Source organism: Raphanus sativus, chromosome 8, assembly GCF_000801105.2.
Source record: "Raphanus sativus cultivar WK10039 chromosome 8, ASM80110v3, whole genome shotgun sequence".
Classification (NCBI taxonomy): Eukaryota; Viridiplantae; Streptophyta; class Magnoliopsida; order Brassicales; family Brassicaceae; genus Raphanus; species Raphanus sativus.
In genome coordinates this window covers 17,444,348-17,458,910 of record NC_079518.1, presented here as the reverse complement: position 1 = coordinate 17,458,910, position 14,563 = coordinate 17,444,348, and the positions used below count along the sequence as shown (strand labels likewise).

At 28.4% G+C, this 14,563-nt stretch overlaps 1 protein-coding gene across 1 annotated transcript; it reads left to right on the top strand.

Moving 5' to 3' along the window:
- The first annotated feature begins 6,219 nt into the window (after positions 1-6,219).
- Positions 6,220-7,855, top strand: LOC130498690 (MLP-like protein 423). Its single transcript, XM_056992246.1, has 2 exons — positions 6,220-6,457; positions 7,465-7,855. Exons 1-2 carry the CDS (start codon positions 6,271-6,273, stop codon positions 7,743-7,745), a joined length of 468 nt encoding a protein of 155 aa, XP_056848226.1. The 5' UTR covers positions 6,220-6,270; the 3' UTR covers positions 7,746-7,855.
- Positions 7,856-14,563: the final 6,708 nt, after the last annotated feature.

Below are 14,563 nucleotides of genomic sequence, written 5' to 3'. Positions count from 1 at the left end.
ATTTAATATTTTCATCAGTTGAAAGTTATAATTTTAATATTTTTTGAAGATTTTATATTAAAACTTTTAAAAGAATATTTTTCTATTTATATATGTGTATATCATTATATTTGTATGTATATTAATTTTTAAAAAATTCTAATGAATAGCTCGTTTAAAATTTTTTATAAAAAAGATTATGATACTGTTTTGAATTTAATTTAATATATAAAGTGTGTATATATTTTTATTTATAATATTTCCATTTTTAATTAAAATTTTAAATATTTTTAAAAATTAATTTTATATTTATTTATCCATCCCCAACCGCAAATGCTAGCTTGAACCAGCTTTTGATTTTAAGAGGTTTGGAGCGGTATGAAGCGACTTGGAGCGGCTTGAAGCGACTTGTAGCGGTTTGTGTGATTGTTTTGAAACGCTGCCAACCGCTACCAACCGTAAAGCTACGTTTACGAGTGGTAGTGGGGAAACCAATCAGACCCTAAAACAATAACTAATACACGTGTGAGAAGAAGAAAATCTATACAAAATTCCCAAGAAGTTTCAAGAGTAAAATAATCTCATTATTTTTGCTAGGGATGGGCATTTCGGTTTAGTTTCAGGTTTGGTTTGGATTCAGTTTGGTTTGGGTAATTTGGGTTTAATAAAACTCAAACCAATTAAAACCAAAGTAGCTTTGGTTTGGGTTCTGTTTGGGTTTAGTTCGGTTCGGTTCAGTTCGGTTTGGTTTAGATTTAGTTCGGTTTACATTATTATGGTCTAGTTTGGTTCGGTGTAGTTCGGATTGGTTATAAAATATGAAGACATCAGCTTTATACTCTTATTAAAAAATAATCTATTTATATAAAGAAACGTTTTCTACTCTCCTGGGCGTCCACATAGAAATCCAGCGTGGAAACTCGACTCACACAGTTTCGACACGTGTCCCGTACGGCTTAAACTCAGAGTTTCATTTAAGTGTGATTCGTAATGGGCTTTTCGGTGATTTAGAAATTGGGCTCTAGGTTTGGTCATTCTTTTCAGCCCGTGAACATGTGATTCCCACTTTAACCCCTAATCGCTGGATCAAGCTTTGCCCCGCGTCTCTCCCTTTCCTTCGACTGCGACACCTGAGTTCCCTTCACCTGTATGAAACGGGCGGAGGTGTAACTTCGTGTTTATTCCAATCGATTCAGACACCCACTACACGGTATTCAATGCACCGTTGGTGTCACGGAGGCGGTGTGAAGTCCGTATAAATATGTGAGTACTTCTCATTTCGAACTCATCCTCTACTTCTATCTCTTGCAATATACTGATTTGTGTTGTTATGGCTATTTCTAAAGTTTTCATCTCCGACTTGAAGTACGGCAGTTGCTCCTCCGTAACGCTCAGCTGCTGGTCGACGTGAATGTAAAGTTCGTTTCTTTGTTTTTTTTTCAGGTAATCATTCCGGTAGATTTCTCATTGTTTATTGATACTAAGATATATCTAATCTGTTTCTTATTTTTTATTTCTTATACTCTTCTCGATTCCTTAAGATGATTGATTGTTTTAACTACAAAAATTATTGCTGCAAATCTGCCGTGATGTGTCTGGCTCTTGAAGGGTCAAGGATCTTGAAGGAGAAGACGTTTTAAAGTCAGAGTTTTGCGCAGATATTTTTGACAATGTCCGGCTTGGTTATCACATCGATGAAGAGCATCCTGTTAAGGCTAAGAACTGGGTAAATAACAATCATCAAACTCTTCTTTTAGAGTGTTATGCTGACAGGTGTTATGTCTTTGGAGACATGATCTGTCTGACTCTTAGGTTTGTTCATGTCTTAGCTTTAGATTTGTTCAGATGTTATAGCTCTGGGTTCCTTTTAGAAAGTTTGAATTTTTGCTTGAAATTGAAAATTTGGTGATGATTCTGCACACCTCATGTGTCTTCTTATCAGATGAGTCCTTTTAACAGCCTTATAAATCCTGTTTGGGGTCTTTCGATAAATTGAGTATTTGTCATTAGCTGGTAATCGCTAAATTAGGTTATCTTTCACGATCCAACTCATACTTATTTGTTTTATATTAAACAGCGTTGAAAAAGTGATCTTTGTTCTCTCTCAGGTCTAACCTGTATGAACAAAGAGGGTGGGATTGGATATAGTCAGCCATGTACGATGCAACATGTGAACTTCTTTAAGATATCCTTTCTACTTTTTCTGTTTTGATCTGAAAACAGAAAAAAAAATTACTCTAGAGTAGTAATTTCTAAATATTGTCTTTTTTTTTGGTGTGTCAGGTTCTGTTCTGTGGGTGAGAAGAATGGGATCGATACACATCGTCGTTTTCTGTGCTTCACTACGTGAGCGAAGTAAGGTGGATCAGTGATGAATTACCCGGTCTACTTCTGTCTCCATTTAATAGTATATTTGGAGACACTGCAAATAGTCTCTATTTAATAGCTCCATTTACTAGCATCACCTCTATACCTTATCAAAATCGAGAGAGTGACTTATCTACATGGGAGGTATTAGAAGTACACCATCATCATGTAACAACATATATCCTAAATTTCACTTCCTGTACTGCAATAATTTTTTTACTCTCCCTTTTCTCAGGCTATCGTGGTGCTAACTTATCTGGATACTTATAAGGAGAGTTCGCCAGCTAAGTGGCAGGAGAAAATGTGTTCGGCAAATATGTACTACTTAGAAGAGTACCTAAATGATATCAACTATTAAAAACTCTCTAGACCGATAGCTTTAACTCATGAGATTGGCCAGTTTTGAGCCGAATGTAATTAATAACAGATGAGTGTCGTTTTTTAGCTTTTACAGATCATAGAGGACAATAGACTTTTTAGTAAATCTCCAAATGGTCAGAACTCAGAAGAAAGAAGGAAGATCCTTTTATTGATGCTGAATGCTGCAACATTTTTATCTTTCTTAATTTTTCTTTGATTACTGATCAACTAAGAATAGAATATTAGGAAGATGGCATTAGACCAACACATGGTGAAAGGAAACAAAATAAAAGAAACTTAGGGATATGCTTTTTTAGCAAAAATAGTAATCAAAGTATTTATTTTACAGAGAGAAATCTCTCAAAGTTTTTCTTAAATGATATAAAACTAATAAACTTAATTACCAGATATTAAGTATGAATCATGGGCTAAAAGACATAAATCGGAATATAGAAGTTGACTTCATAAAAAAAAACTAATTTTCCATTGGAATAGATATAAGTTGAAGAAACTTCATTAACCTTCTTTTCTTATGACATCTCTGCTTTTAAATTCTCCAAAGAATGTATGTGTTGCAAAAAAAAAGATTCTCCAAAGAATTTCATATTTCCTTGGGCTTTGGCCTTTACAAACTCAAAAAAGATTGTTTAATGTTTTAGTATCAAGACCTGCTGATTATGATGGGCCTATCTTTGTTATGACCATAATTTTGGTAAGATATATATGCATGTGTTCCTTAATAATCCCATAGAAGTCTCTACCCAGAATCACAGCATACAAAATGCTCTAATGTATTATAACTACAACTGGAATACACCGCAATCTACAGCTACAAAATACAGAGACTTACCTTCTAATGCTGATAAATGATAAACTTAGAAAATTTTATGGGGGGAATTAGTTTCAAGTAGAAATATATATGTCAGAAGCAAATTTCTCTTACATTTTAAAGGTGGTTTCATGGATTCTTATTTCATAAAGTAAAGTGAGTTGAAAGTGAAATGAGATAAAGGTGAAAATTATATTCTGCCAAATGGTTTAAGCAAAGTAAAATTTGGATTTTTTGTCTCGCTTCTTAAGTAGGTCTTTCTTGATCAACTTAGAAATTCTTACACTGCATCACTCTATCTTCCTATAAAACCAAGTTAATAAACAGCTCTTCCACCTCCACGAATGTTCCTTCCATCCTGAACCAAGCATACGTAAATATCACCATCCTCTTAGCTTCTAACATTAGTTTCAACACGGTTGCCACTGTTGTCATATTGAATATACTAATGCCGAAAATAGACATGGGCATATAAAAACCAAAGCGAAGCAGAATCGGAAAATCTAATCCAGACCGAAAATAGATTCTATGTCATGTTGTTGAAATCTTATAAGAGATTATATTCCAATTTATTTGGTTGTAAATATTTTTCTAACCTATATAAACAAAATTTTAAAAACTAAAATGACTAAAAATAAAAATTTCTTTTACAACAATATTTGACAAATAAAAAACATACAGAAATGTGCAAAATAAAGATATAGTTTACGCTATATAAATAGATTTAAAATCTCGGTAAACCATGTAAAAGTTTCAGTATTTTGGTAATGAAAATACAAATAGGACTAATTTCTACCATTGGGTCTTCCAAATCTTGACAATAAAAACATTTTCGTAGCTGATCTCAAATGGAACATATAAACAATTATGAATTTCTTTCCCCATCTGAAATCCTATGTTTAAGAATTAAGATCAAGTAAGAAATGGTCCAGAGATGCTCATATTTGTTCATAACAAACAATAAAGCTTATTTTACCAAGACCAAGTATCACCCGACAATAAATTTAAGAAATAAGATCGATGTACACCAGGAACAACATTCCCAACCTAAAAACACCATTTCTAATCCAATTGGATGGTTAATGTTTTAATTGCCAGTTTATCATCAAGGTTGGGATTATGCAGAGTCTTTACGGCTTCCAAGAACCTCAAAAAGAGTCATATACATTAGTTGTTAGATACAAATTATTCAACTGAGAATGATATAGCAACTCAGTCATAGTGATGCCATAGAAGTAAAAAGTCAAAAAAATTACTTACAAACAAACTAAGGAACGACTTAAATTAGTAAAATAGTATATCTCACACATAATTTTTGTAAAGGTGAACCTAAAATACAAACTACAAAATTATAAAAAATATAATAACCTAAATCATAAATAAAGTATACCCCGCCTGTAGGGCGGGCCGACCCTAGTTAAGTATGAAGAAGAGAACTGAAGAGGAATAGAATCCTCCTTCAGATATTGAACCATTTCCACGTCAGTATTCCTACACAAATGGTGGATGAACTGAGTTAACAAATGATTGACAAACGTCAAATGAATTTGATGCGGTATTTTTTAAAAAAATCATTATAGTTCGCTTCATTTCAACTGTATAAATTAAACTTTATACATAAAATTGGATCTAGAACAACTAAGATAGATACATAATTCACAATAAATAGACATATATATATAAGCAAACAGGGCAGAGATATTTTGGTATGCACACCAATATATTCATTTACCGACATGGTTGGGTGAGATATCAATGCAGAATGCAAATGCATAAGCTTTTGGTTAAATTTAAAAGGACCCATTGGATGAATAATTAGTTGGATGGGTTGCTGCAAAATTAAATGCAACTGCGGGTGTTATTTTCATTTTTATGTATATATATTTTTAATTATTTATATTATTTTTCAAAGACCTAAATTGTATAGTTTGTTTGTTTTATTTAAATCATTATTTTAAACATATATTTTTTCTTCTTATTATATATATGATTTGTTGGATTTGTGTTTGATTTCTTTTGCCATCAGCATAGACTTATTAAATCTATTTTTAAATATTTTTACATTTTTTAGTTATACAATAGAATATATATTTTCTTAGGATCATTTATATTTGTTGTTGTGTTTAAAATATAATTTAGCATCTATAATTTTAACGTAGAGGAGGATTTTATAAATAAATATATTGTTATGTTCAATTAATTTAGATTTATTATTTTAGTAAATTTAATACAATTTTAATATTCAGTATAGTACTTTTATTTTTGTATAATATATACTATAATTATAAAGTTTATGAAAATAGCATAATTTTTTTATATTATTTTATAATAAACTTTTAATTTACATTGATTTAAATACTAATAATCTGAAATTAATTAAAACATTATGATATAAAATATTTAAACATTTTTGTAAGATTTTGTTAGATTTTTTGTCAACAGAATTTTTTATAATTAAAATAAAATTAAAACAGTTTTATAGGTGAAATTGTTATATGTGTTGATTATATAAAATATGTCAACATGTTAAACAAAAATAAATGAAACATGATTTTGTAAGAAAAATCCATTTAAAAAAAATTACACATGAATAGAAGTTGTGACTTCTGTTTTAATAGAATAGAATACTATATCAATTGTGCTTCTAAAAATCTCTCTATAAATATAAGCGTTCATTGACAAGGTTTATCATACACAAGTACTTCTAATAATAATTGAGCTTGTTAAGTTAGAAAATGGGATTGACTGGTGTTCTTCATGTGGAGGTTGAGGTGAAGTCTCCAGCAGAAAAGTTCTGGGTAGCACTCGGTGACGGTATCAATCTCTTTCCCAAAGAGTTCCCTAAGGACTACAAAACAATGCAAGTTCTTGCCGGAGATGGCAACTCTCCTGGTTCCATTCGCCTCATTATTTATGGAGAAGGTATATTCTCATTTTTATTGTTAATTTATTAGCATATATAACTATGATTCTTATTCAGACGTGACTGCAGAGGACCATATAAACATTCGCACCCGAGATTGAGTAATGAGTACGGTATTACATTCATGAAGAGATTTATGTATCACAATATGTATAAGCCAAATATTTTAACAGTAGAATCATTCATGTGTTCTTGATGGTTCTTATTTGGCAAAATCATCACATTTTCTCATTAAATTGTTTTACCCTTCCATTGCTTATTTATTATTATATTTTTTGTGCACCACCCTTTCATTGTTTATTAATAAACTACTAGATTTTGGTCCGCGCTTTTGAAGCGCGAGATATTTTACGATGAAAAATTTCACTAATAATTTAATAAATATTTTGGTTATTTTTAAAGAGTGTGTAGGTCTGTGATGAAAAAAAAAGAGTGTGTATTTAAAATATTTTTGCATTTAAATCAGTATTTTTAAATTCAACCCGAATTGTGATTATACCGGTTAATCCGGAGATCTGACAATTCAATTTATGTTTTTAAAATATTCATATTAAAAATCACTAAAACCCGAGACTAACCGATTGAACTGATGGATGACCGATATGTAATCTAATTGGATTTAAATTGTAATAGTTTCATAATTTGTAATCTTATAATCGAAATCTTAAAGTTCACTATTTTGCAATTTATGAAATTATGACGTTTTTACAAAATTTTAAAGAGAAAATGATAGATATAAAATAACAAAGATTAATTATTGTATTATTTGGAAACATTGATAGTAATATAAAAAATATATTGTTTGAAAACATTGATAGTAGTATAAAGAAATAAGTATATTGTTTGGAAACATGGATAGTAGTATAAAGAAAGGAACATTAGTGACTTAATGTATGTTTAACTATAAAGTATAAATGTGTATTTAATTTAAAAACTTACAAAATAAATGTTAGGTCCAACAGAATGTTTCTGTTTTAATAAGATAGATATTCTTTACCATATAAAGGATCCACGCTGGTGAAGGTCTCGGCGGAAAGAATCGAAGCAGTGGATCTGGAAAACAAAAGCATGACGTACAGCATCATCGGCGGTGAAATGTTGGAATACTATAAGACGTTCAAAGGAACCATCACCGTTACTCCCAAGGGCGGTGGCAGCATTTTGAAATGGTCTGCTGAGTTTGAGAAGACCGGCCATGAGATTGAAGATCCACACGTCATCAAGGACTTTGCTGTCAAGAACTTCAAAGAGATCGATGAGTATCTCCTTAAGCAATCCAGCGTCTAAACTCTAGAAGCTTCTATTATATATTTATATATAAGGGGCTTCAATCATCTCTATCAGTTTATTGTTGTCTAATTAAGAAGTTAAATAAAGTGGAACCTCCTTATGAATAATTATGTTTATGATTCCGAAGTCTGAGTATTGGAGATACACTACGTGTCTTTGAATATACGTATATGCATGATATCTAGGTAGTACATTTTATTAACACACGATTTAAACAATTCAAAAACGTTTTTTGTTGACAAAAAGGCTTGTAGTTCACCTATTTAGAAAAAAAAAATCGGTTTTAAAATAGCCAGTAGGCCATGACACTTATACCAAAGCCTAAACATGTATCATCACGGATAAGAACTCACAGTCTCTTACAAAATACATAATACAAACGAACAGTGATCTTCAACGGATTCAATTTGATGTGATTTGATTGTTAATGGAGTTTTAGATAACTTCATTAAGTTGCAGAGATTTAAGTGATTTTTTCTCTTTAAAATATCACCTAAACCAAGGGATTTGAGTTTTATTTTATTTTTTGCTAAGAAACTCCACTCGAATATACTAAAATCACACGAAACTTTAAAATTCCACAACTTAAAATATTTTCAATAACAGTGGCTTTCAGAGTATTTACGAAATGTCAAGTTCAATAACAGTGGATATTAAATAATTTTTTTTTAAATTCATGTTTAAATAACAGTAGATTTGTCATCTAATACAAATCACATAAATCTCTCAGTTGAATACACCACCCATAGACATTTGTATCTTGACGAACATTCAGAGTTTCATAGTAAGTTTTTGATTATATAGGCTAACTAGGATAAGACCTGCGCCTTGCGCAGGGTAAAATATTTATTTTAAAATTTATGTTTTCATATTGTAAAATTTCATGATTTCTGAATACATGTGTTTTTGTGTTTAAAATATATTTGATATTTATGTTTTTTTCAATGTAGAATAATTAATTAAGTATAAATATTTGGTACACATAAAAAATATAGAAGCTCAAATCAAACAATTAAAATGAGATATCATTGATATTCTTATAATCATAGATTAAGGGTTATGAAAACATTTGATGGTATTTATAAGGAAAAACTCAACCGTATATATATAGTAGGCATAGATAGGTTTTCGGATTGTTTGGAAAGTTAAAATAATTAGCACTAATTATCAAAAAACCATATTTTAATGTGATATATTGAAACAATATTTACGTAAATTTTCAATAACTACCACAAACATATTTAGCAAAGTTGTTTTAAGTTGTCGAAATTTTAGACTTGGTGACAAAGTATATTATTATCTTAAATTAAACCTACCATATAGAACATCTTCAAAATTTTGTACCAAGCTTAAAAATTTGGTGGAATCATTAACTTGGTCAAAACGTTTCTCAACTATTCAAACAATATGGTATAAAAACAATTAATTTAAACTTACCAAAAGAGTTTGCTACATAAATTGTGTATCAGGAAAATTTGGTTCAAATATTAGGATTTTTACTGTCTTCTAATGATCATAATACCGGCAGTTTACGATTGATCCTATTTCGACTCAATTAAAATTAAAAAGAACATTTAAACGACATTGATTATAGATAATCCTATATAAATAGTTATTTTCTAATTAAACATATTGTATCGACAAATTTAAGATTTATATATGATTGAATTTTTTTACAATTTTTGTTTGTTTATATAATCATTTATATGTTGGGCTGATACATATGGATATTTTCTTTTACTAACTTGTCAGTAAATAAAATTTAAATATTTTTCGATTTTGAAATTATACTAATTTTCAAAATATCAGATTTTTACTTTCGTTTTGAAAATATAAGATGAAAAATAAAAATATTAAAAAAGACAATTACAAATTTTAAAACTAAACTAAAATTGTGTCTCTTTGCTATAAAATATTTTTTCTTTTATTAACAAAACAATTTTGAATAGCTGCGTCTCTTTTGCTATTTTTTATCAAAGCGTCTCTTTGTTATAATTTAAAAAAAACAACACTTAGAAAATCATTAGTTTCTGTTTTATACCAAAAGCATGCATTACTTAGACCATAATATATAGTAAATTTTGATTTAAATTTCTGTTTAAGTAATATGGACTAAGAGTATATCTTACACATTTTAAAAAAAAAATATTATGTTGAATCACAATATAAATCAACCTTGAGCCATTTAAAGAAAGTATCATTTAATGAGATCGTTGAGTATTAATTTAATGAAATCGCCAAGTATTAATTTAATGAGATCGTCGAGTATTAAGTTTATCATATCATATTCATTTATTTTGGATTAATATAATATTTCCTAGAAATTGAATTTTGAACTTACTAATTTTTAATTAATTTTTATGGTGCCACGTAAACAAAATTAACAACATAATTTTTTTTTTGTCATCATAATTAACATCATAATTAAGTGACACTTAAGCAAGATTTTTTTAGTTAATACAAACTTAAGGTTACAACTTTTTAAATGTTTCTTTATTAATATATAGAGGATAATCATACTTTTTGGTCAAATTAAATAATCATACTTAGTACGCGTATCATTACTTTAAATGCAAAAATAAATTTTCATATTTTGATTAGGAAAATATCCCATAAATGTTGTTAACTATGAGTAACTTACTTTGTACAGAATAAGAAACTAAATTATTCTCTTTATTAATATAGTCAAATATATAGAATAATTAATCACTGCTTATTTCCAATTTTCTTATTGCGTAACGCAATGATTCATATTTCTTATTTATGGTGTTCGAAACACTGTCATAAATAGGAAAAAAGATTTATATGCGTAACTATATTCTAAACCAATATTTGAGAGAAGTGAGACTAATGGCAAAACCTGTAATATATTTAGTAAGTTAAGGATATTTCTAAATATGGTTTGAAGAGAATTGTGGAACAGACATGTCAGCATGGTATTGGGGTAAATAAGTATTAACTAAAAAGTTATTTTTTACTTTTCTTCCCTATTAATAAGAAAGGGATGATACATATTTATTAATTTGAATTTGTTCATAAATGTATTCACCTATTAATCAATAAAGGAAAAGTAATTATATGTTAGATTGTTAGTCCAATATTGAATTTACTAGATGATAACCCGCGCCATGCGCGGGGTGAATTTTTTAAAATATGTTGTATTGAAATATTACAATTAGAATGCATCTTGTTATCAAGATTTTTTTTTTTACATTTGATTTGGGGTGGACATTCGGATACCATTTAGTTCAGTTTGGTTTGGCTCGGTCCAGTTATGTTTCGATTTTTTGTGAGTTTGATTCGGTTCGGATCTGCGGGTTTGGTTTGGATTTGGACTCAGATAACTCATTTTATTTTTTAAAAATAAAATTTGTATATAATTTAAGTTTCTCAAAATATAAAAATAAAAACTTATTTATAACATATAAATGTGTATAATGCAAGTTAAAATACTTAAACTTAACAAAAAATTTGGTTAGCTTCAATATTCGGATAAGAAATCAATAGATATTTGAAGTATTGGTATTTTGAATATCATTTAACTATTTTAATCATGTATTTTTAACTATTTGTAAATATTTTCAAGTATTTTGGACAACTTAATAACATTTTATATATTTTTATATTCTTTTAGATATTAAATTCTAAAAATAATTAATATATTTAAGTATATAAATCTGGTTTCGATATATTCGATATCCAAAATATTTCGTTTCGGATCAGGTTCCGTTCTAAAAATATCATCTTAATAACATCTTACAATTTTTGGTAGTTTATAGACGTTTTAAAAAATTCAAAATATAACATATATGAAAAATCTATTTTTTAAATATGTTTAAGTGATTTTTTTATAATATTAATTAAAATAAAATGTAGAGGATACAAATTTTTTATCAAATATTTTGATTTGTAATCATTAATTATCATATATACGTTAATCATATTAGGTAATTTCGTAGCTTTTATTTAAGGAAATAAACTTACGTAGCTTTTATTTAAGGAAAGAATTTAAGACTACTAATTAATATGATAATTAGTTTAATAAAAAGTATAATATATATGTATATGGACCAACATATTTTTCTAAGGATTTCTGAGAATCATCCTAGTGATGACAAGTGGCTACAAAACATGTTGTAATGTTCCAGGATTAATATATAGGGGATTCGTTTTATATTAAAAAAAAGAAAGATATAAACTCGTGAGAATATTTTGAGTAGTAAATGTATTACTATCAATGCTCCACCATATATTCATATATTTCCATAAATTAAAAATCCAATTAATGTTGACAAACTTGTGTGAAGAAGCTTTAAATATATTGTTTTACCAAGTAAGATAAGCTTAATTATACGGTAACCGAAATTCCATATAGAGAAAAAATACTTTGATATAAATTTCTATATTTCCGACTTTACAATATGCTAGATATATAGTTCCCTACTTATATTAAATTTCATATTCTCTATATATATATATTCTCCATATTATTTATATGTGTGACAATTATAATAAATTAAATAAATATGTGGTCAGTCCTCATAGTTGTATATGAAAATATGAACACCAAATATAAATCATATAATAAAACATATCTTGTGTGGCTGCTTTCTCTGAGTTGGTCTTCCATGAATGAGACTATTATCAAATTCTTGATTATTAGCTAATAATCAATAAACAACAATTCAAAAAAAATCAAGTCTATTCATTTACCGAAATTATATAACTGCTAATCAAAAATATTAAAATAACAAAGAGTAACAAACAGCTGCATATAATATTCTTAAAAGTAAACATAAAAGAAATAAGGAAAGATACTTGTGGCCTCATTTGAAAAAAAAAAACCTATCGACTTAGAAAGGTAAAGCAAGTCAGTATTTTTTTACCGACTTAGAAAGGTAAAGCTGTGAATTAGAAAGGTAAAGCTCAAATTCAATTCTTAGTCTGAACTCGATTCTTAGTCTCTCGCAGAAAAACCTGTGAATTAGAAAGGTAAAGATAAAAGTAATATACTTAAAAGTAAACATTAAAAAAAATGTGAATTACAAAAACCTGTGAATTGGAAAGATAAAGCTCCACTTCGATTTTTAGTCTCTCGCTTGAAAATGCTCTGGTTAAAACCCTGAAAACCATTAGACGGATTGCTATCAGACAAAAAAAAGGAGCAACATGTACACGAATTATAAGGCAATAAAAGTAATAGAAACCTTATATAATCACACCTACATGTACACAACTTATTTTGTTCGGAATGACCTCCACTATCATTATATATATTTTTAGATCTTGTGCACCAAGTTTAAATTTCCGTTAGTATTATGCAATTAATACCCGATATTTTTTAGTCATAATTGCTACTCCTTGAATGACAACATAATTGTCTATTTTGAAAATGAATGAATGATATAAGGAATGATTGTTTAATCATTATGGACGGATCATAATTGCCAATCATAGTAGTTTACAAAATCGAAACCAAATTAAAATCGCTCTACAAAGGTTGCTATAAATGTACACACGAAACTAAAGACAATAAATTAGTGGCATTAAATTAATACACGAAATTAAAGGCAGTAAATTAAGGTTGCTATAAACGGATGCATCATTAATTGAATGCGAATAATTCGGTTATGAGACTATATTATATAAGTTGATTATTCACATGTATCACAATGACATTCATATGTAATTATTCTAGTAAATTGAGGGTAAATCTAAAAATGGGCTGAGAATGAATATGGTGTCGCCACGTCAGCATGACACATATGTAAATAACTTACAAAACAAATGTTACTCTCAAAAATTGCTCCTTGATTAATAAGAAGGGGATATATCCAATAGTAATCCGAGTATAGATTTTTGAAAACAATTATTATGAGTATGATATAATTGCAATCTAAACAAAACTATAAAATGAAGGTTGTCTCCTAAAATGAACCAAAACTATAAAATGAACCACTTATATTTATATTTAAAATATTCATACTTTTCGGACAGACCAATATCATTATATATGGAAGGATCATAAATTGCCTAATCATTATAGAAGGATCATAAATTGCAAATCATAGTACTCACCAAATCTGACACCAAATTAAAGTCCACCAGCCGAGTTTCCCATATATAAACAAATGAAACAAAACACAATAAATTCAAACATTTAAGTCATACACGCAATTATATGAACGTTGCCATAAACGGATAAATCGGAATTGAATGCTAAATAATTCGATGAATTATATTAATGTTTGACGATGAGAATATATTATATGACAATGGCAGATTTATGTAATTATTCTAGTGAGTTGAGGGCAAATATACAAATGGGCTGAGAATGAATATGGTGCCGACACGTCAGCATGGCACACCCGTAAATAACTTACAAACCAAAGGTTACTCTTTAAAAATGCTTCTTGATTAATAAGAAGGGGATACCTTCCTAATAGCCCATTATACCCCTAAATTAATTTAACTAAAATTTAAAACAAATTAATTTAGTTTATTATATATATTAAAATAATGAATAACCCCAATATTTCCAAATTCGTTTTTAGATATTTTGTTTTTGAAAATTTGATTTTTTCAACAATTGTAGCAGGATATTTCCAAACTTGAATTTTAGATTTCTTTTTTTTTGAAAATTCGTTTTTTTCAAAAATGGTAACAAAATATTTTTAAAATATGTTCATAACTGCACTTCTCATATTTTCGGAAGTGTCTATAATTATCCGTAGAATCTACATTTTAATAGGTCCGATTGGTAATGACTGTAGCTTCAAAATTATTGCTGTAGAAAAAAATCTGTAGACTTTTTT

Coding starts and splice junctions, on each gene's coding strand:
- LOC130498690 (XM_056992246.1), top strand. CDS start 6,271: ATGGGATTGACTGGTGTTCTTCATGTGGAGGTTGAGGTGAAGTCTCCA. Junction 6,458..7,464: donor CCTCATTATTTATGGAGAAG/GTATATTCTCAT, acceptor TACCATATAAAG/GATCCACGCTGGTGAAGGTC.